Source organism: Nicotiana tomentosiformis, chromosome 1 (assembly GCF_000390325.3).
Source record: "Nicotiana tomentosiformis chromosome 1, ASM39032v3, whole genome shotgun sequence".
In the NCBI taxonomy this organism is placed as follows: Eukaryota; Viridiplantae; Streptophyta; class Magnoliopsida; order Solanales; family Solanaceae; genus Nicotiana; species Nicotiana tomentosiformis.
The window spans coordinates 58429006-58451048 of record NC_090812.1 but is presented as its reverse complement, the minus strand read 5'-3'; the positions used below and the strand labels follow the sequence as shown (position 1 = coordinate 58451048).

The following is a 22043-nucleotide window of genomic DNA, read 5'->3' as shown; positions in this document are numbered from 1 at the left end:
AGTGCAGCATCAGTACAACCGACCCCATGTACTGGTAAGTGTCGAGCCTAACCTCGACGAAGTAGTGACGAGGCTAAGGCAAGGCACCTACAATAAACCTTTACAATTTAACAGTGTATACTCAAATAATAAGAATAAAGAACTAAACAGGAAATGTCGGGAGGGGAAACATACTGGGGGGAATACAAGATAAAGAACTACAACAAAATAATCACCGGAGTAGTCCATATACCATGAATCAACAGGAATAGTGAATACAGTAAAGAAAAATGCATGGCATCACCCTTCGTGCTTTTACTCTCAATCTCACCATAAAATTAATAGAAACGGCACGGCATCACCCTTCGTGCTTTTACTCTCATATCATGGCACGGCATCACCCTTCGTGCATTAAAACTCACAATATGGCACGGCATCACCCTTCGTGCATTAATACTCACAATATGGCACGGCATCAACCTTCGTGCATTAACACTCTCCCTTACCATAATGCAATGCATAATAACAACAGGGAGATAGAATAACAAGTACAAACCTTATTTCAACATTTGGTTCCATAATATCAATCTCAACTTGAAATAAAAACTCAATTATCACCAGAAAATTCCGTAAACATGATAAGAACGATAATTTGAACAACACTAGTATAACACGTAGTAATTTGGCATAGGAATGAGACAATATCAGAAAAATAGAGAAACATGGAAAAACAAACAGGTAAATTGGCGGCGCATAGGTACTCGTCACCTCACATATATGCCGCTCACATGAATTTCACTTAGCAAATAATCTAAGGTTCCTAATTCCCTCAAGTCAGGGCTAGACACAACACTTACCTCGCTCCGAAGGCCACTTAATTCTCAATCACAGCTTTTCCTTTGGAATTCACCTCCAAACCACTCGTATCTATCCAAAACTGACTCAATAATATCAAATATTGCTAAAGGAATCAATTATATTGCATAAATTAAATATTTCAAATTTTCCTCCAAAAAGTCAAAAAATTGACCCCGGGCTTGCTTGGTCAAAAACCTGAGGTTCGGACCAAAATTCATTTACCCATTCACCCCCGAGCCCGAATATGTAATTAGTTTGGGAATCCGACCTCAAATTAAGGTCTAAATCCCCAAATTCCCTACTTTCTACCCTAACTCCTAATTCTACCATGAAAACTCTAGATTTTAGGTTGAAAATTCAAGAAATAAAATGGGTAATTGAAAGAAAATGATTTAGAATCACTTACCAACAATTTGGGGAAGGAGTGACTCTTGAAAAATCGCCCCTCACCGTTTGGTGTTTGAGAAAATGAGTTTTGTTTTGGCAAAAATCCCGTTTTGGGTTCTGTTAAGTGTTGGGCGACAGTGTGCATCGCGTTCGCGAGGCCACTGTCGCGTTCGCGAAGGGTTCAAACCGCCAATCCTTCGCGTTCGTGAGACCCAGCTCGTGTTCGCGATGGTTACTCCCCCCTGGAAGCCCCCCCTCCCCAGGTCCCCACATGCTTCGCGTTCGCGTTAAGCGGGTTGCGTTCGCGAAGGGTAAATTCCCCATCACTTCGCATTCGTGACCAAGACTTCGCGTTCGTGAAGAAGAAGTCTCAGCCTCATCAGATTACTCTTCGCGTTCGCGAGAGGACCTTCACGAACGCGAAGAAGGATATGACAGACACCAGAATCTGCAGAAAACCAGATTTTTCTCAAGTCCAAAACATCGCGTGGCCTATCCGAAACTCACCCGAGCCCTCGGGGCTCCAAACCAAACATGCACACAAGTCCAAAAATGTCATACGAACTTGCTCACGCGATCAAATCGCCAAAATAACACCTAGAACTCTAAATTTAGCACCAAATCAAACAAAATTGTCAAAAACACTTTAAAACTTCTAATTTCTCAACTGGACGTCCGATTCACGTCAAATCAAATCCATTTCTCACCAAATTTTACAGACATGTCTAAAATATCATAATGAACCTGTACCGGGCTCCGGAACCAAAATACGGATCCGATACTAATAATGTCAAATATCAATCAATTCTTAAAAATAAATAATTTCCAAACTTTTAATTTTTATCAAAAATTCATAACTCAAGCTAGGGACCTCCAAATTCGATTCTGGGCATATGCCCAGGTCCCATAATTCGATACTGACCCACCGGGACCGTCAAATCATAGATCCGGGCCTGTTTACCAAAAATGTTGACCGAAGTCAACTAAAATTAACTTTCAAACCAAAATTTCTTATTTTTATTAGTTTTCAACATAAAAGCTTTCCGAAAACCTGCCCGGACTGTGCACGCAAATTGAAGAGGGTAAAAATAAGATTTTTAAGGTTTAAGAGCGCAAATTCGAGTTCTAAAACATAAGATGACCTTTTGGGTCATCACACATGAACATGATCCTTATGGAATCAACTGGAAAAGCATCTCGGATGAGACAAAAAGATTTTATTTTGGAGAATTCAAGGTATAATCCATCACAATTGAATTTAGAGAGTATATTAACTTTTATATATAACTTATTAATGTTATTACTTTACAAAATTATTTTAGAAGGTATTCTACTAAGATTCTTCAATTGATACTGCTATGTGGAACCAATGGGGGCATAGGATAGCAAAAAGATACAGTGATTTCATTAGCAAACTAAAAGAAAATGAGGTGCAACGGAAATCTATTCCAAATGATGTGTGGCAAAGTTGGATGAGACTTTGGAAAGATCCTAATTGTGTTGAAAAGTCATAAATAAATACAAAACATCGTTGTGGTGGTGGGAGCGGAGTTACCACTGGACTCACACGGGTGGGTCTATTAGTGTTGGGGAGCATCGCAAGAGACCTGTAAGTGTATATAAAATATCTGAAAATCTCATTTAAGTTTGCACTAATTCGAATATGAAAATCTTATTTAAGTTCGGTAAGTTGTGAGTTCCAGATTGTCTCTTGTTCTGTTTTCAAAAAATCTTTTTTGTCAATGTGTGCCGAAATTGAAGTTAGCAGTTGGATAAACTGTTTAATATTAATATTTCTTACTTTGTCACCTTTTCACTGTTACATAAACTGTTTAATATTAATATCTAACAAAAACTTAGTCATTCTACATTTCCTGAAACTGAGCTGTAATTAAGTTAGATAGAGTAGTGAAGGCTCACCTGAGAATTCATGACATAAGCATCAATAGCAGCATAAAGTGCAGCGACACGAGTAGTTGCTGGAGTCCATAGTACCGTGTTTGACAAGTTAGAATGTTGATTAGAAAGTTGAAAGAAAAAAGTTCTTATGTCTTTTAAGAAAAACGTTCTTATGCCTTTTACGTTGTCTTGCTCTAAATACCTTGCCCACATTGGAGTTGATTTCGGAGGTGGGAGTTGAGATTGGGAGCTTCAAAACTGTCACGACTCAGAATTTCCCACCGTCGGGACCGTGATGGCGCCTAACATTTCACTTGCTAGGCAAGCCAATGTTAGAGAATCATTAACCCAAATCCTTATTTCCATTCAGTAAATAACAATAATTAGATAAGATGAAATATAGTAAATGCGGAATAATATAAAGACCGTATCAATTACTACTACCCGGATCTGGAGTCACAATTCACGAGCATTCTAGAATTTACTACAAGTAATAGTCTGAAAGAAATACAACTGTCTAAATGAAAGAAACAGTAGAACAGAAAAGATAAACGGGGACTTCAAGGTCTATGAATGCCGACAGATCTACCTTGAGTCTCCGGATAGCGGTCCGATAGCAAAATCTTGATCAACCCAAGCTGATACCAAAATCTGCATAGAAAGTGCAGAGCGCAGTATCAGTATAACCGACCCCATGTACTGATAAGTGTCGAGCCTAACCTCGATGAAGTAGTGATGAGGCTAAGGCAAGACACCTACAAATCAACCTGTACAGTTTAACAATGTATACACAAATAACAGTAATGAAGAATTAGGCAGGAGATATCGGGAGGGGGAAATATGCTGGGGGGAAATACGAGATAAAGAACTACAGCAGAATGATAACTGGAACAACCAACATATTATGAATCAACATGAACACGAATACAGTAAAGAAAATATGCACGGCATCACCCTTCGTGCTTTTACTCTCAATCCCACCATAAATCAATAGAAATGGCACGGCATCACCCTTCGTGCATTAACTCTCATAATATGGCACGGCATAACCCTTCGTGCATTAACACTCACAATATGGAACGACATCACCCTTCGTGCATTAACACTCAAAATATGTCATGGCATCACCCTTCATGCATTAAAACTCACAATATGGCACGGCATCACCCTTCGTGCATTAACACTCTCTCTTACCATAATGTAATGCATAAATAACAATAGGGAGATAGAATAATAAGTACAAGCCTTACTTCAATATTTGGTTCCATAATATCAATCTCAACATTGAAATAAATTCTCAATTAACACCAGAAAATCCGTAAACATGATAAGAACGATCAATTTAACAACACTAGTATAAACATGTAGCAATTAGGCATAGGAAAGAGACAATATAAGAAAAACGGAAGAATCATGGAAAATGGGTAAATTGGCGGCGCATAAGTACTCGTCACCTCACATATACGCCGCTCACATGAATTTCATATGGCAAATAGTCTAAGGTTCCTAATTCCCTCAAGTCAGGGTTAGACACAACACTTACCTCGCTCCGAAGGCCACTAAATTCTCAATCACAACTTTTCATCTAGAATTCGCCTCCAAACCACTCGTATCTATTCAAAAATGAATCAATAATATCAAATATTGCTAAAGGAATCAATTATATTGCATAAATAAAACTTCCCAAATTTTCCTCCAAAAAGTCGAATCATTCACCCCGGGCCCGCTTGGTCAAAAATTTGAGGTTCGGACCAAAATCTATTTATCCATTCACCCCCGAGCCCGAATATGTAATTGGTTTTGGAATCTGACCTCAAATTGAAGTCTAAATCCCTAATCCCTAGTTTCTACCCAAACCCTTAATTCTACCATGAAAACTCTAAATTTTAGGTTGAAATTTTATGAAATGTAATGGGTAATTGAAATAAAATGGTTTAGAATCACTTACCAACACTTTGGGGAAGAAAATGACTTGCAAATCGCCTCTTATCATTTGGTTTTTGAGAAAATGAATATTTGGCTAAATCCCGTATTTGGATTCTGTTAAGTGCTAGGCGACAGTGTTCATCGTGTTTGCGAGAACACTGTCGCGTTCGCGAAGGGTATAGGCTGCCAAGCCTTCATGTCAACGAGACCTTGTTCGCGTTCGCGTAGGCTACCCCCCCCCAGCCTTCGCGTTCGCGAGACATTGCTCGCGTTCGCGATGAAGGAACGACCAATCCTCCCCCAGGTCCCCAAGTGCTTCGCGTACGCGAAGGGTAAATCCCACATCACCTCGCATTCGCGAAGAATAGATTTTCAGCCTCACTAATTTACTATTCGCATTCGCGAGAGGACCTTCGCGAACGCAAAGAAGGACATGCCAGAACACCACAATCTGTAGAAAACCGGATTTTCCAAAGTCCAAAACATCTTGTGGCCTATCCGAAACTCACCCGAGCCCTCGGGGCTCCAAACCAAACATGCACACAAGTCTAAGAATATCATACGAACTTCCTCGTGTGATCAAATGGCCAAAATAACACCTAGAACTACGAATTTAGTACCAAATCAAATGAAGCTCTCAGGAACACTTTAAAATTTGTAACTTCTCAACTAGACGTCTGAATCACGTCAAATCAACTCCGTTTCTCACCAAATTTCACAGACAAGTCTTAAATATCATAATGAACCTGTACCGGGATCCGAAATCAAAATACGGACCCGGTACTAACAATGCCAAACATCACTCAATTCTTAAAAACAAATAATTTTTAGACTTTTAATTTTCATCAAAATTCATAATTTGAGCTAAGGACCTCCGAATATGATTCTGGGCATACGCCCAAGTCCCATTATTCAATATAGACCCACCGGGAGTGTCAAAATATGGATTCGGGTTCGTTTACCAAAAATGTTGACCGAAGTCAACTAAAATCAACATTTAAGGCAAAAATTCTTATTTTCATCAATTTTCAACATAAAGGTTTTTCGGAAATATGCTCGGACTGCGCATGCAAATCGAGGAGGGTAATAATAAGATTTTTAAGGATTAAAAGCGGAGAATCGAGTTCTAAACATAAGATGACCTTTTGGGTCATCACATTCTCCATCTCTAAAGCAATCGTTCGTCCTCGAACGGACATAGAAAAGTACCTGAGCTGGTGAAAAGGTGGGGATATCTACTCCGCATATAGGACTCGGACTCCCAAGTAGGTGCCTCAACAGGCTGACCTCTCCACTGCACTCAAACTGAAGGGTTACTCTTTGATCTCAACTGGCGAACTTGCCAGGATAGAATAGCCACCGGCTCCTCCTCGTAAGTCAAATACTTGTCCAACTGGACAGAGCTGAAATATAACACATGGGACGGATCGCCGTGATACTTTCGAAGCATGGACACATGGAATACCGGATGAACAGCTGCTAAACTAGGTGGCAACGCAAACCTGTAAGCCGCCTCTCCCACTATCTCTTGAATCTCAAAAGGTCCGATATACCTAGGGCTCAACTTGCCCTTCTTTCCGAACCTCATTACACCCTTCATAGGTGATACCCGAAGCAACACTCTCTCTCCGACTATGAATGCAACATAATGAACTCTGCGATCGGCATAACTCTTCTGCCTGGACTGAGCTGTGCGAAGTCGATCCTGAATAATCTTGACCTTATCCAAGGCATCTTATGCTAAGTCTATGCCTAATAACCGAGCCTCTCCCAACTCGAACCAACCCACTAGCGACTGGCATCGCCTACCATATAATGCCTCATAAGGACCCATCTGAATGCTCGACTGGTAGCTGTTGTTGTAGGAGTACTCTGTAAGGGGCAAGAACTGATCCCACGATCCTCCAAAGTCTATAACACAAAGCGCGGAGCATATCCTCCAAGATCTGAATAGTACACTTAGATTGCTCGTCCGTCTAAGGATAGAATGTTGTGCTTAACTCAACCCGCGAACCCAACTCACGCTGTACTGACCTCCAGAAGTGCGAGGTGAACTGCGTAGCTCGATCAGAAATTATAGACACGGGCATACCGTGAAGATGGACGATCTCACGAATGTAAATCTCTGCCAACCGCTTCGAAGAATAGGTAACTGCCACAGGAATGAAGTACGCTGACTTGGTCAGCCTGTCCACAATGACCCAAACTGCATCGAATTTCCTCTGAGTCCGTGGGAGTTCAACAACAAAATCCATAGTGATACGCTCCCACTTCCACTCAGGAATCTCTAACCTCTAAAGTAAACCACTAGGTCTCTAATGCTCATACTTTACCTGCTGGAAATTTAGGCACCAAGCTACATATGCAACTATGTCTTTCTTCATCATCCTCTACCAATAATATTGCCGCAAGTCCTGATACATCTTGGTGACGCCCGGATGAATAGAATACCGGGAACTGTGGGCCTCCTCAAGAATCAACTCACGAAGTCCATCCATATTAGGCACAAAAATAGGACCCTGCATCCTCAAAACTCCGTCATCTCCAACAGTAACCTGCTTGGCACCACCGTGTCGCACTGTGTATCTAAGGACAAGTATATGAGGGTCGTCATCCTGCCGATCTCTGATGCGCTCAAACAAGGAAGACCGAGCAATTGTACAAGCAAGAACACGGCTAGGCTCAGAAACATCCAACCTCACGAACTGGTTGGCCAGGGCCTGAACATCCAATGCAAGTGGTCTCTCACCAAGTAGAATATAAGCAAGGCTAACCATACTAGCTGACTTTCTACTCAAAGCATCGGCCACCACATTGGCCTTCCAGGTATGATACAATATGGTGATATCATAATCTTTCAATAGCTCTAACCACCTTCTCTACCTCAAATTGAGTTCCTTTAGCTTGAACAAATACTGCAAGATCCGATGATCCGTGAATACCTCACATGGCATGCCGTAAAGATAGTACCTCCAAATCTCCAGCGCGTGAACAATGGCTGCCAGCTCTAGATCATGAACATGTTAATTCTTCTCGTGAACCTTCAGTTGTCGTGAAGCATATGCAATAACCTTGACACCCTGCATCAATACCGCACCCAGACCAATATGAGATGTGTCACAATATACTGTATAAGATCCTGAACCTGTGGGTAACACCAATACCGACCCTGTAGTCAAAGCTGTCTTACGCTTCTAGAAGCTCGCCTCACACTCATCTGACCACCTGAACGGGGCACCTTTCTGGGTTAACCTGATCAACGGGGCTGTTATAGATGAAAACCCCTCCACAAATCGATGGTAGTAGCCCGCCAAACCCAGGAAACTACGGATCTCTGTAGCTGATGTGGGTCTAGGCTAGTTATGTACTACCTCAATCTTCCTAGGACCCACCTGAATACCTCTGCTGATACAGCGTGACCCAAGAAAGCAACTGAACTCAATCAAAACTCGCATTTTGAAAATTTAGCATATAACTGGCTGTCGCTCAGAGTCTGAAAAATGATCTGAAGGTGCTGCTCATGCTCCTCTCGGCTGTGGGAGTAGACCAAGATATCATCAATAAACACAATCACAAATGAATCCAAGTAGGGCTTGAACACCCGGTCCATCAAATCCATGAATGCTGCTGGGGCATTTGTCAGCCCAAATGACATAACTAGAAACTCATAATGCCTATACCGAGTCCGAAAAGCTGTCTTAGGGACATCAGATGCCCTAATCCTCAACTGATGGTAGCTAGATCTCAAATCAATCTTCGAAAACACATGGGCACCCTGAAGCTGATCAACTAAATCATCAATCCTAGGAAATGGGTACTTGTTCTTGATGGTGACTTTGTTCAACTGCCGATAGTCTATACACATCCGCATCGATCCATCTTTCTTCTTCATAAATAACACAGGTGCACCCCAGGTCGAGACACTAGGTCTAATGAAGCCCTTATCAAGTAAATCTTGTAACTGTTCATTCAATTCTTTCAACTCTAGCGGGGCCATGCGGTATGGAGGAATGGAAATGGGCTGAGTGTCCGAAGCTAAATCAATGCAGAAATCAATGTCCCTGTCGGGTGGCATCCCCGGCATGTCTGCAGGGAACACCTCTGGAAACTCACGAACAACTGGTACTGAATCCATGGAAGGAACCTCCGCGCTAGGATCGCGGACATAAGCCAAATAAGCTAGACACCCCTTCTCAACCATATGCCGAGCCTTCACATAAGAGATAACCCTGCTGGTAGAATGGCCAAGAGTCCCTTTCCACTCTAATCGAGGCAACCTATGCAAGGCTAAGGTCACCATCTTAGCATGACAATCTAATATAGCATGATAAGGTGACAGCTAATCCATACCCGGTATGACATCAAAATCAACCATATCGAGGAGTAGAAGATCTACACGTGTCTCAAGACTCCCAATGGTGACCACACACGAACGATAAATACGATCTACAACAATAGCATCCCCCACTGGCGTGCACACATACATAGGAGCACTCAAGGAATCACGGGGCATAACCAAATATGAAGCAAAATAGGATGACACACAGGAGTAAGTAGACCCCGGATCAAATATAACTGAAGCATCTCTACTACAAACTGAAATAGTACCTGTGATAACAGTGTCAGACGACTCAACCTCAGGCCTGGCTGGGAAAGCATAACACCGGGGCTGGACCCCACCACCCTGAACTACGTCCCTGGGATGACCTCTAACTGGCTGGTCTCCACCTCTAACTGCCTGACCTCCACATCTAATAGTCTGGCCCCTACTTCTGGCTGCCTGACCCCTGCCTCTGGCTGGCTGAGCAGGTGGTGCAGAAACTGGTGACGGAACCATGGCACGAGAACTCTAATTTTGTGAGCCGCTTGTTGCCCGAGGGCAAAATCTAGCAATGTGCCTCGGATCACCACAAGTATAACATAACCTTGGCTGCCATGACTGCTGGCCCTGAAACTGACCCTATCGACTTGAATAACCACCCTGATAACTCTGGAGTGGAGGTGCACTAATAGGAGCTGGTGGTGCACTGTAAGCTAGCTGGTCGGAATAAGGCATATGAGGACCATGACCACCTGAGGCACCATGGGATGCCTAGAGTGCTGAATGGAACGGCCTGGGAGGATGGCCTCTACCAAAAGTACCCCTGCCTCTAGATGGGGCACCGCTGAACTCACCAGAATAACGAGGTCTCTTGTCAGACCCCTGACCTCCCTGAGTAAGAACCATCTTGACTCGTCTGGCGACATTAGCAACCGCTTGCAAAGGATTCTCACTCCTAGTCTCCTTAGCCATCTGCAATCTGATTGGCTGAGCAAGTCCATCAATAAACCTCCTCACCCTCTCTCTCTCTCTCTCAGTGGGAAGCAGAAGAATAGCATGACGGGCCAAATCCATAGAATGGGTCTCATACTGAGTAACAGTCATACTGCCCTGCTGGAGACGCTCAAACTAATGGCGACACTCCTCTCTCAATGTGATAGGCAGAAACTTCTCTATGAAGAGCTGAGAGAATAGGTCCCAAGTAAGAGCAGGCGACCCAACTGGTCTGGTCAACAAATAATCTCTCCACCATTTCTTGGCGGAACCAGTCATCTGAAATGCAGCAAAATCGACCCCATTGGTCTCCACTATATCCATGTTCCGTAGAACTTCATGACAGCTGTCAAGATTCTCTTGGGGATCCTCTGAAGGAGCACCACTGAAGTGAACTGGGAAGAGCTTGGTAAACCTGTCCAACCTCTACAAAGCCTCAAAAGACATAGCTGGCCCATCTCCGACCTGTGCCGGAACAACCGGCTGAACTACTCTGACTGGCTGAGCTGCTGAAGCTTGATACTGGGGAGCTATCTGCTCCTGAGCGGGAGTAGTAGGAGTCCGGGCTCCTCCTCCAGCCTAAGAGACTCCTGGCGCCATGGGAAATGTGCTCGTCTGGGCCACAATCTCCATAAGGCCCACCAAAAGGACCAAAGCGTCCTGAAGTACTAGGGTCGCAATGAACCCCTCCGGAACCTGAGTTGGTCCGGTAGGAACAGTCTAGACTGGAACCTCCTCGTCGAGCTCTATTTGAGGCTCCATTGCTGGGGCTGCTGCTCGGGCTCTGGACTGAGCCCTGCCCCTACCTCAGCCTCTGGCACGGCCTCGACCTCTACCCCGCGTAGGAGCTGCCACTGGAGGCTCTGGCTGCTGCTCAACTGAGTAAGCGGTATGTGTTCTCGCCATCTGTGAGAGAACAAGAGTATAAGAGTTCAATCAGTATTGAGAAAACAACATCGCAGGACAGAGGAGAATAGAAGTGAAATTTGTTCCTTAACTTCATAGCCTCTAGAAGATAAGCACAGACGTCTCTGTACCGATCCTCTAGACTCTACTAAGCTTGCTCGTGAATCGTGAGATCTAGGCAACCTAGTGCTCTGATACCAACTTGTCACGACCCGGAATCTCCCACCGTCGGGACCATGATGGCGCCTAACATTTCACTTGCTAGGCAAGCCAACGTTAGAGAATCATTAACCCAAATCCTTATTTCCATTTAGTAAATAACAATAATTAGCTAAGATAAAATATAGTAAGTGCGGAATAATATAAAGACTATATCAATTACTACCACCCGGATCTAGAGTCACAATTCACGAGCATTCTAGAATTTACTGCAAGTAATATTCTGAAAGAAATACAATTGTCTGAATGAAAGAAACAGTAGAACAGAAAAGATAGACGGGGACTTCAAGGTCTGTGAACGCCGACAGATCTACCTTGAGTCTCCGGATAGCGGTCCGATAGCAAAATCTCGATCAACCCGAGCCAATACCAAAATCTGCACAGAAAGTGCAGAGTACAGTATCAATACAACCGATCCCATGTACTGGTAAGTGTCGAGCCTAACCTCGACGAAGTAGTGACGAGGCTAAGGCAATGCACCTACAAATCAACATGTACAGTTTAACAATGTATATACAAATAATAGTAATGAAGAATTAGACAGGAGATATCGGGAGGGGGAAACATGCTGGGGGAAATACAAGATAAAGAACTACAACAGAAAGATAACTGGAACAACCAACATATTATGAATCAACAGGAACACGAATGCAGTAAAGAAAAAATGCACGGCATCACTCTTCGTGCTTTTACACTCTCCCTTACCATAATGTAATGCATAAATAACAACAGGGAGATAGAATAATATGTACAAGCCTTACTTCAACATTTGGTTCCACAATATCAATCTCAACTTTGAAATAAATTCTCAATTATCACCAGAAAATCCATAAATATGATAAGAACAATCCATTTAACAACACTAGTATAAACACGTAGCAATTAGGCATAGGAAAGAGACAATATAAGAAAAGCAAAAGAAACATGGAAAATGGATAAATTGGCAGCGCATAAGTACTCGTCACCTCACATATACGCCTCTCATATGAATTTCACATAGCAAATAGTCTAAGGTTCCTAATTCCCTCAAGAAAGGTTAGACACAATACTTACCTCGCTCCGAAGGCCACTTAATTCTCAATCACAGCTTTTCCTCTAGAATTCGCCTCCAAACCACTCATATCTATTCAAAACTGACTCAATAATATCAAATATTGCTAAGGGAATCAATTATATTGCATAAATTAAATTTTCTAAATTTTCCTCCAAAAAGTCAAAAAATCGACCCCGGGCCCGCTTGGTCAAAAACCCGAGGTTCGGACCAAAATTTATTTACCCATTCGCCCCCGATCCAGAATATGTAATTGGTTTTGGAATCCGATCTCAAATTGAAAATCCCTAGTTTCTACCCAAACCCCTAATTCTACCATGAAAACTCTAGATTTTAGGTTGAATATTCATGAAATGTAATAGGTAATTGAAAGAAAATGGTTTAGAATCACTTACCAGCACTTTGAGGAACAAAGTGACTCTTGAAAATTGCCTCTCACCGTTTGGTTTATGAGAAAATGAATTTTTTGGCTAAATCCCGTGTTTGGATTCTGTTAAGTGCTGGGCGACAGTGTTCATCGCGTTCACGAGAACACTGTCGCGTTCGCGAAGGGTATAGGCTGCCAAGCCTTCGCGTTCGTGAGACCTTGTTCACGTTCGCGTAGGATACCCCCTCCCCCCTCCCCCTCCCCCCGGCCTTCGCATTTGCGAGATATTGCTCGCGTTCGCGATGAAGGAACGACCAATCCTCCCTCAGGTCCCCAAGTGCTTCGCGTTCCCGATGAGCCGGTCGCATTCGCGAAGGGTAAATCCCCCATCACCTCGCGTTCGCGAAGAAGAGATTTTCTGCCTCACTAGTTTATTCTTCGCATTCGCGAGAGGACCTTCGCGAACGCGAAGAAGGACATGCCAAAACACCAGAATCTGCAGAAAACCAGATTTTTCAAAGTCCAAAACATCCCGTGGCCTATCCAAAACTCACCCGAGCCCTCGGGGCTCCAAACCAAACATGCACACAAGTCTAAAAATATCATACGAACTTGCTCGCGTGATCAAATCACCAAAATAACACCTAAAACTACGGATTTAGCACCAAATCAAATGAAATTCTCAAGAACACTTTAAAATTTCTAACTTCTCAACTAGACGTGTGAATCACGTCAAATCAACTCTGTTTCGCACCAAATTTCACAAACAAGTCTTAAATATTATAATGAACATGTACCGGGCTCCGGAACCAAAATACGGACCCGGTACTAACAATGCAAAACATTACTCAATTCTTAAAAATAAATAATTTTTAGACTTTTAATTTTCATCAAAATTCATAACTCGAGCTAGGGACCCCCGAATTCGATTCCGGGCATATGCACAGGTTCCATAATTCAATACGGACTCACCGGGATTGTCAAAATACGGATCCGAACCCGTTTACCAAAAATATTGACCGAAATCAACTAAAATTAACTTTTAAGGCAAAAATTCTTATTTTCATCAATTTTCAACATAAAAGCTTTTCGGAAATACGCCCGGACTGCGCACGCAAATTGAGGAGGGTAATAATGAGATTTTTAAGGTTTAAGAGCGCAGAATTTAGTTTTAAACATAAGATGACTTTTTGAGTCATCACAAAACCAGTTTGGAGACTTCTTTGCAATCTAAAACTAGCTATATGACTAATGAGGTTTGGAAAGTCTTTAATTTACATGGAAGTTCAAGAAACAAATTAAAATATTCTTTCCAGGTGCTCTGTTGTGTGCTGGAAAGAAACATCCCTAAGCGCACTTGATAAATTTATTAATTTTGCCGTCCCAATCCAAGATTTATATATTAAGCGTAGTGGAGAAAAGTGAGAAAAGTTCTAGTGAATTCAATAATCAAGATTCCTTTGGTTATCTCCTTAAACTAACAAGATTTTGAAGGTGGGAACGTGTTTAGTTTTTAGTTTTTCTGTTCTACTTAAGTTGCTTCCTTTTCTCTATGTTATTTTTCAATTTCATTTTTATACAAATGTCTTTTTTCCAATCTTTTGAATTGAATATATTTTGTAAAGGCTGTTAAAAATTATCGAGATCCAACACCAAGTGAGATATATTTGCATGTCCATACACATGGTAATGATGGAAAATTATTTGTTTGTGAGAAATCCCGAATCGCACATGTAAGTCAACTTTTAAAATAATTTTATTGACTTTACTTTCATATCTTTTTTTATTTTGTAAATTAAATACTCAATATTCTTTAATGTTTCAATTTCACTAATTATTAACTCTTCTATAGGAAAAATATCAGAAAATATTACGGCAACAAACACAGTGTCAATCTGATATTGATTAGTGTAAAGCATATTACGAAGCTGCGGGAGGAGAAAAGAAAAGAAGAGTATATGGTCTTGGATCTCAAGCAAAATACTACTACGAGCCGAATCTTCGTGACTCTTTTGGATTTGATGCAACATCCTCAGCAACACCTTCAAAATGCTCAATCAACACTGATAGGGAATCTGGATGAGTTAGTGACATGATTAATTCCTGTACTGACAGATTATATAGTTCCTGTAATTGTTGAGCGGGTATGTGAATTAGTTTATTTACCCTCACATCAGCCAAATATTGATCTTACCAATCACCCATCAAATGTGGCACTTCCTACCTCTTCTACTACTGCTAACATTGATGAGGTTCATGCATTGGGTTCTGATGATGACCGTGACTCTCTAGCCTCGCATAGTTAGCCTATTTTGTTTAGACTTTATTGTTGGTACTTGTGGATGTTTTGTACTTAACGATACAGTTATATGCATTATGCTATAGATTTTGGACCTTGTTGAATGTAATTTATATTAATGTCAGTCACTTTTAATTAAGTGTATTTAATCGCGTTTATGTAATATGCTTGAACAGGGTACATTTAAAATAATAAAAAAAAAATTAAAAAGAATTAGCGACAGTTATTTTTCGTAGTTAAAATTAACGCATTAAATTAAATCTTGTGACGGATTGGCGACAAAAGATTTTTATCGCTAAAAGCAGGAAAAACTAGCGACGAATTCTTTCGTTGCTAATAAGAACAAACGACGAATTTTGTTATGAATTGTGGCGACAAAATTAGTCAACATAGCGACGAAACCAACCAAAATAGTGACAGTTTTTTCGGTCGCTAAACTTTGCTACGAGTATATTGCGTCGCTAATCTATCGCTATATTTGCGACGATTTGGTATTTTCCGTCATTGTGATCTTAGCTACGAGCATTTTAGAGACCAACCTAAATCCGTCGCTAATGCGTCGCTAAACTGTTTTAGCGACAGAAAGAACATGTTTAGCGACGGAATACGTCCGTCGCTAAATGCTGTTTTTTTCGTAGTTAATATACTACCTCCTTTTAACTTTCAATATCTTGTTACTATGTTCTTATATCATTTGAAACTTCACTTGGTTTGAGGGTGATCGAACTCAAGGGCCAAGGCTATTCGATTCGTTTGGTTTGCATTTATTTCTTTCACAGTCAATTTCAATATTAATATATATATATATATATATATATATATATATATATATATATATATATATATATATATTCTCAATTTGTGTCAAGTTATATCACGTATCCTTAAAAATGTATATAAATTCAATTGTTATCCGTTTTTTGGGTAAACACATTGTTGTGTTTGTTGATCGTATGAATTAATATATCATTGCTCTGTTTTTTAATGTCTTAGTATTATTTGCTTTTTGTTGATGATTATTGTTTGTATGTTGTTTAGTTTAAATACGTTTTCGATGGGTTTTTGATGGTTAAAATGAGGTTTTGATTCCATGTTTCACTGCAGCATTAAGAGATGATTGTTTAAGGCTTCACAGTTACTATTTTGATGACAAAGAATTAATTTAACATAATTAAGTAAATCTATTGGAATTCTCGCTGCTTTGAATACGGGGGTTTGTACATTAGGATGAAAAATTGAATTTATCATATTAATTATTTTACTTTACTTGATTAGGCCGACCACATTTGGATAAGCAAATTTTAGGTCTTTCCTTTATTATATTCGAGGTGAGAGGTTGTCCCTTAATTATTATTTTATCTAGGGAATGCGCCGTAGTACATGTATTTGGAGGACGTGGTGAGCGTCGTGGAGGAAGCATAGTGTAGGTTAGTTTAGGATTTTTCTTTCCTTTTTTTTTTCTTTTATTAGGCGAGGACAACCTTAAACCTCTTTGTATTTATTTTCTTTTGTGTGTTTACCTTAATTAGAGTACTCTTTAAAGCTAACTTGATCACATACGTAACCGTACTAGTTACGGAACTTGGGGAATACCTAACACTTTCTCCCGGAGTCAAATGAACACCTTACTTAGAATCTATGGTGCAAACTAGTTTTGGAATCTAAATGTGTTTTAAGAGGAAAAATTATTTTCTTAAAACGGTGACTTGGCTCACCGAAACCAAATGTCAAGTGGCGACTATGAAAAAATCAACACAATGTTTTATCACTTTCGGTTTGAAAACCCTTTTGAACTTGAAAACCACTTTGTATCTTTTAAAGAGGTAGTAAGGTAAAAAAAAAAAAGGTGTGACTTTATAGGACCAAATCAACGTTGGTCAGGTAGTGGTGCATAAATGATGGATCCGCCTATGCTCAAGCTATTGATATTTTAGTTAACCGTCGATGGACTTGGTCTGATAGGCACGTCCAAGTTCATTAATTTACCAATTTACCCGTAAGTTGTGTTGAGGAAGAAAGTGAATATATTTTTAACAATGACGGACTCTTTTCTATTGAGATAAAAGGGAATAACTTCATCTTCATGCACTTCAAAAGAAGTTAATCTATTAATGAGCTAATGAATAAAGAGTGGAGTTCGGGCACATGAGAATTGGCCTGATAGAGTTTTGCAAAGCAAAATTAATCCATGAACAAATCCAATTTTTAACGTTATAGGAGTTATATCGCAGTTGGACGCACAAGAAAAAACACATCAGTCATAAAAATAATTGGGCAACAGAGGTGCCTTACGTTGAGATGCTGTTTTTTATTTTATTTTTGCACAAGCATAGGTTTAGAGTCTTATTTTTTGATAATAGATGCAGTACATAATAATTTTCATACACACTTAATAGTAATGAGAAGACTGTTTAGGCGCCGAAGTACTTGGGACCTCTTAATATAATGGAGTGATAGGCTCAAAAAGTATTTTGGAGATACTATTTTTAACTTCGCCATTTTGAATTCCATGCCCATCTCCATGCAAATGCATGCAATGTGCTGTTCTTGCGATATTCTTTGTAATTTCGATGAATGTATCAGAAAATAACGAGTTTTCCCTTTGAGTTGTGTTCATCCGTTCCCATGTCTCCTTAATACAGAAACGTATGTGTTCTCTCGCCTCTTCTTCGGAAGTACCCTTTTCGTTCATGTAACACTGAATTGACTTAGGAACATCACCCCTCTTCAATTCATCCTGAATTAATTATAAGAATAAATAAATAAATAAATGAGACACAGATATTGTTTATAATTATAAATCAGGAGTCGTATAAATTAATTTTATATGAGAGAATAAAGGTTTAAAAGCATACCGATGATGTCGCTAAATCATCAGCAAGACGAAAAATTATAGCAGAGCAGCGAATTAAGTCAGGATATTTGCTTAATGATTCCAATGCCTCTTTGGGAACTGGATTTGTGACGAGGAAAAATGCATGAACTAATACCATGGGAACTGCAATTGAGATCCATGCGTTGTCCATGTATTCTTCCAGAGTTGGCACATATCCACTGTAATACCATCTTGCTTCTCGTATGAAAGATTTGCACAAATCTGCCCACTAATAACATGTCTCAAATAATTAGTAGTGCAAATAAATTGATTATTTTTAAAATTTGTAGTATTTCTTTTTTTGTTGTTGTTTTGGGGGTGGGGTGGGGATATTGCAAAGGCTGAGACAGATGTCGCATGGGTTTAATAGGTTAGAGCATAGCTATATATGTGAAATTTCGGTAAGTTTTCAATGTATATTAAATTTTGAACCCGTAATTTCAAAAATACAATTGATTCTTATGATGAAAAGCTTAAAAGTTAAACACATCAAATTTAAATATTGAAAATGCCTCAGGAGAGAATTAGAGGCGGTTTGGGAAGAGAGAACAATAGCTAGATGAAATTAAGGGTACGTACTAAAAGAAGGAAAAATCTTAAGTAAAATGAATCATACAGATTTTGTAAGGTAGGGTAGGACGTCGATCCCTTGCTCTTTGAGAATCTCGTATGCCATTTCATTGGTAATATTGAAGAGTGCAAGGTAACATACTTTCATATAGTGTGGAAGTTGCTCTATCGCTTTTATCTCCCATCTGAATTTATATTATCATATATCAAATTAATTTTACGTGACAAACAGAAGAGAAAGGTGATTAACTAGAGATATATATAGCTGCCTTTCCCAAAAGTAACTAACCTTTCAATAGCATCAGTGAAAACTTCCAACTCATCAAGAGTGCCATAAACATCATAAATATCATCTATTATTCCAACAAAAGCATCGACTTTTGTCAACATTCTTCGGAAGTAGCTGTGTTGAGGCTCAAATTCTATCCTCACTGCCCAAAATAAATTCTCCACCAGTCTATCCCTTGAAAATGACAACTTTTCTGCAAGACATGTGCTCTTCCACCACCTTTACATGAAGAAAAATTATAGGATAAAACCAAATCATCTTATTTAACTTTAATCCACTTAATTAAAATATATCTCACCTTGATAGAATTCTCAAATCTTGTTGGTGTACTGCTTGAACAATGTTGAAGTCCAACTTAGCAAGCTCGAGCAACAGAGGATTAGCATTTGACATAATCTCGTAAATGCTTATATACCACTGTGTCTCTAATCTTGGCATCATCCAATGCCTAGGCAGTTCCAAGGCATGTTGCGCTAATGCGACCATTCGATTGTCTTTATGATCACAATGATTGCTTAGATAATTCTTTAGATGTGCCGCTGTGAATCTTGTTGCATATTTCAAAGTGATTTCAGTTTCTGTAGCGAGAAACGAAGCTTCATATAATTGTAACAAACCTTTTGTGTCCTTACAACTATTTTCCTTGAGATTGTCATTTTCGTCCTTGAAGTCGTTGAATATGTCTAGAACACGAGAAAATATATATGATGGTCAAATCCTAGAAGGTTGACTTCATTAGATATTCTTTCAAACATACATAGTATCTCCTAAATTATGTACAGAAAAATTATTTTACATTCTTAAAGTAACTATTGCTTGTATGTATATATGTATGTCCCTACATTAACAATCAAACATGTAAAACAACTGTATGTGGCAACCTCCACATTAACCAAAATTTGCTTTTAAGAAATACTGTTAACTAACCACTATCATAATGAAAGAAGATCAAAGATTGTCAAAAATTGTATTACTACGTACCTTGAGATATATGAAAACCATGTTCTCTGAAGAGTCTAAATTTCAAAGATGTGGCATATAATGAATCTCCGGTGGCTGCATTTAGGTGTATGCTCCTCAAAATTTTCATGATTTCATACTTGAAGTGGTAACTAACTCCAAGCCTTTGTAAATTATCAATCAGCTCCAACTTATCTGATTCTTTTAATCCCTCAACCTCTATCATCATTAACTTCATTTCCTTCTTCAGTTCGTCAAACCGCTTCATAGGTTTCTCTCCCTATGCAAAGGTTACTTATCTTAATGATACAATTAACTATACAATATATGCAGATTTTTGAATAATTAACAAGAACAGTTATGAAAGAATGTGTGTATAACAAAAACAAAATATATATACCACGTAATCATTGTGTATGGACTGAATATATTCAAAATCCCACATAGAAGGTTTGTAATTCCCTGAACGTCTAATAATAATGGGATTTGGTTCAGCTATCGTGCCACTAGAGAGGCAGGCTTTTGATACAAGTAGTGATGGCTGTCCTAAACGGCTCAAGGAGGAAAAAAGAGTAGCTGAAGGTCTTCTTAACCCTATTAAGGTGGCCATGGACTGTATCCCTACGTTGTTGAATACTGCCTCCATTGATATATTCAGTTCTATGTTTTACAAGATTCTTTATTTGGTTGGATCCCCCAAATAAAAGTTGCTATATATAGAGAGAGAGGTCGCAGATTCGTCTATTATGAATGGGACGTGTTATATTCATTAGTAGTACTATCATTTTCTTCCTGGATTATTGGACTTTGAAATAACTAGAACTTTGATGACTAATAATTTATATTGGATGAATTTGTAATTATTAAAGTAGACTTTGAATTGAAAAAATGACAGTTCGGTGCATAAAGTATCTCGCGTTCATGCATGGTATAGGATTGAAATATTCCTATCGAAATTGATTATCTTTTAAAAATAAATTATATATCGGACAAAATTATCATTTAATTATTTAATGACTTAAGACTTTAAGCTAACTTAAATTTTGACTATTAAAAGATTCATAAAATTGACTCTATATGGACTAATGATAGGAAACATATAGCCCGATTCCAAATCGCTCCAATCTAATTAATCCTCATCAGCAGAGGGCTTTGAGGAGGCGTCGATCTTCTTAGGCAGCAAAAGATTGTGAATGTTAAGCATAACACAGACATTAGCAATTATTGCAGTAGACTTTGAATTCAACTAAAATAATTTCACTTTGAATATTGGTAAGTGGGCGATGGACTGGTCAATTCATTCCTATGAGTAAGACTTCTACTAGAATGTCATCCCTATTTTGCTAACTATATCCACAGTGGACAAACGGCGGTCTAATAAATTAATTATACTTGAGTTTTGTTTTTGTTTTTACACCGTAGTTAAATCAACAGGGCTTTTCAGTTAAACTTTAGTTTTAGAGCAAAGAACTTTTGTGTGCGAGTCATCTGGTCCTAGACTAAAAATGATTGTGGTTGCTTCATTTAGAAAGGCTTGGAGCAGGTCATCAGAATCCTCAAGATGGAGATTGGAGACAAATATACTGGCAGTTAATTCTCATAAAATATATAAAATAGAAAGTTTAAAATAAAATTATTTTTAAATATAAAAACATGTCATTCTTTTTGGAATGAACTAATAAAAAATTGTGTTAAGGCATCATGGCTACAGATCCGACGCGATAATAGCTATCATGGTTGATCCGATGGGTAAGACGTTGTGGTTATAGATCCGGCACCTCGGTGAGATTACCAAGTTGTTGAGCCCAATTCTGAATCGTCAAATTATCTCCCGTTTGGATATTGAATTTGGCTATTTTTTTCAAAAACAAATTTGAAAACATTATTTGTTTGTGGTATTTGAAAGAACTATGAGAAAGTTTTTGAAATTTTCAAAAATTGGTTTGGGCCTATTATTGGGTGAAAATTTATCTTTCACTCACAAAATTTTAATATTTTTTCAAGTAAAATACATGTCCAACACACAAATTCGATCAACTTTCAAAAACTCTTATTTTTCAAGTTTCAACTAAATTTATATCCAAACACTAACTATATTGTTCTGAACTTCAGATCTTTGAATTACAGAAACAATTATAAAAGAT

At 39.2% G+C, this 22043-nt stretch overlaps 1 protein-coding gene and 1 pseudogene across 1 annotated transcript; one reads left to right on the top strand and one right to left on the bottom strand.

The window, feature by feature from the left end:
- The first annotated feature begins 2361 nt into the window (after positions 1-2361).
- LOC138904163 (uncharacterized) lies at positions 2362-15309 on the top strand (annotated as a pseudogene).
- Positions 15310-17501: 2192 nt separating this feature from the next.
- LOC104117038 ((R)-linalool synthase TPS5, chloroplastic-like) lies at positions 17502-20564 on the bottom strand. Its single transcript, XM_070183643.1, has 7 exons — positions 20300-20564; positions 19921-20179; positions 19238-19622; positions 18940-19158; positions 18697-18835; positions 18061-18309; positions 17502-17942 (listed from the first exon to the last, which is right to left on the bottom strand). Exons 1-7 carry the CDS (start codon positions 20543-20545, stop codon positions 17643-17645), a joined length of 1797 nt encoding a protein of 598 aa, XP_070039744.1. The 5' UTR covers positions 20546-20564; the 3' UTR covers positions 17502-17642.
- Positions 20565-22043: the final 1479 nt, after the last annotated feature.

Coding starts and splice junctions, on each gene's coding strand:
- LOC104117038 (XM_070183643.1), bottom strand. CDS start 20,545: ATGGAGGCAGTATTCAACAACGTAGGGATACAGTCCATGGCCACCTTA. Junction 18,310..18,696: donor TACCCTACCTTACAAAATCT/GTATGATTCATT, acceptor ACATGTTATTAG/TGGGCAGATTTGTGCAAATC. Junction 17,943..18,060: donor ATGATTTAGCGACATCATCG/GTATGCTTTTAA, acceptor TAATTAATTCAG/GATGAATTGAAGAGGGGTGA.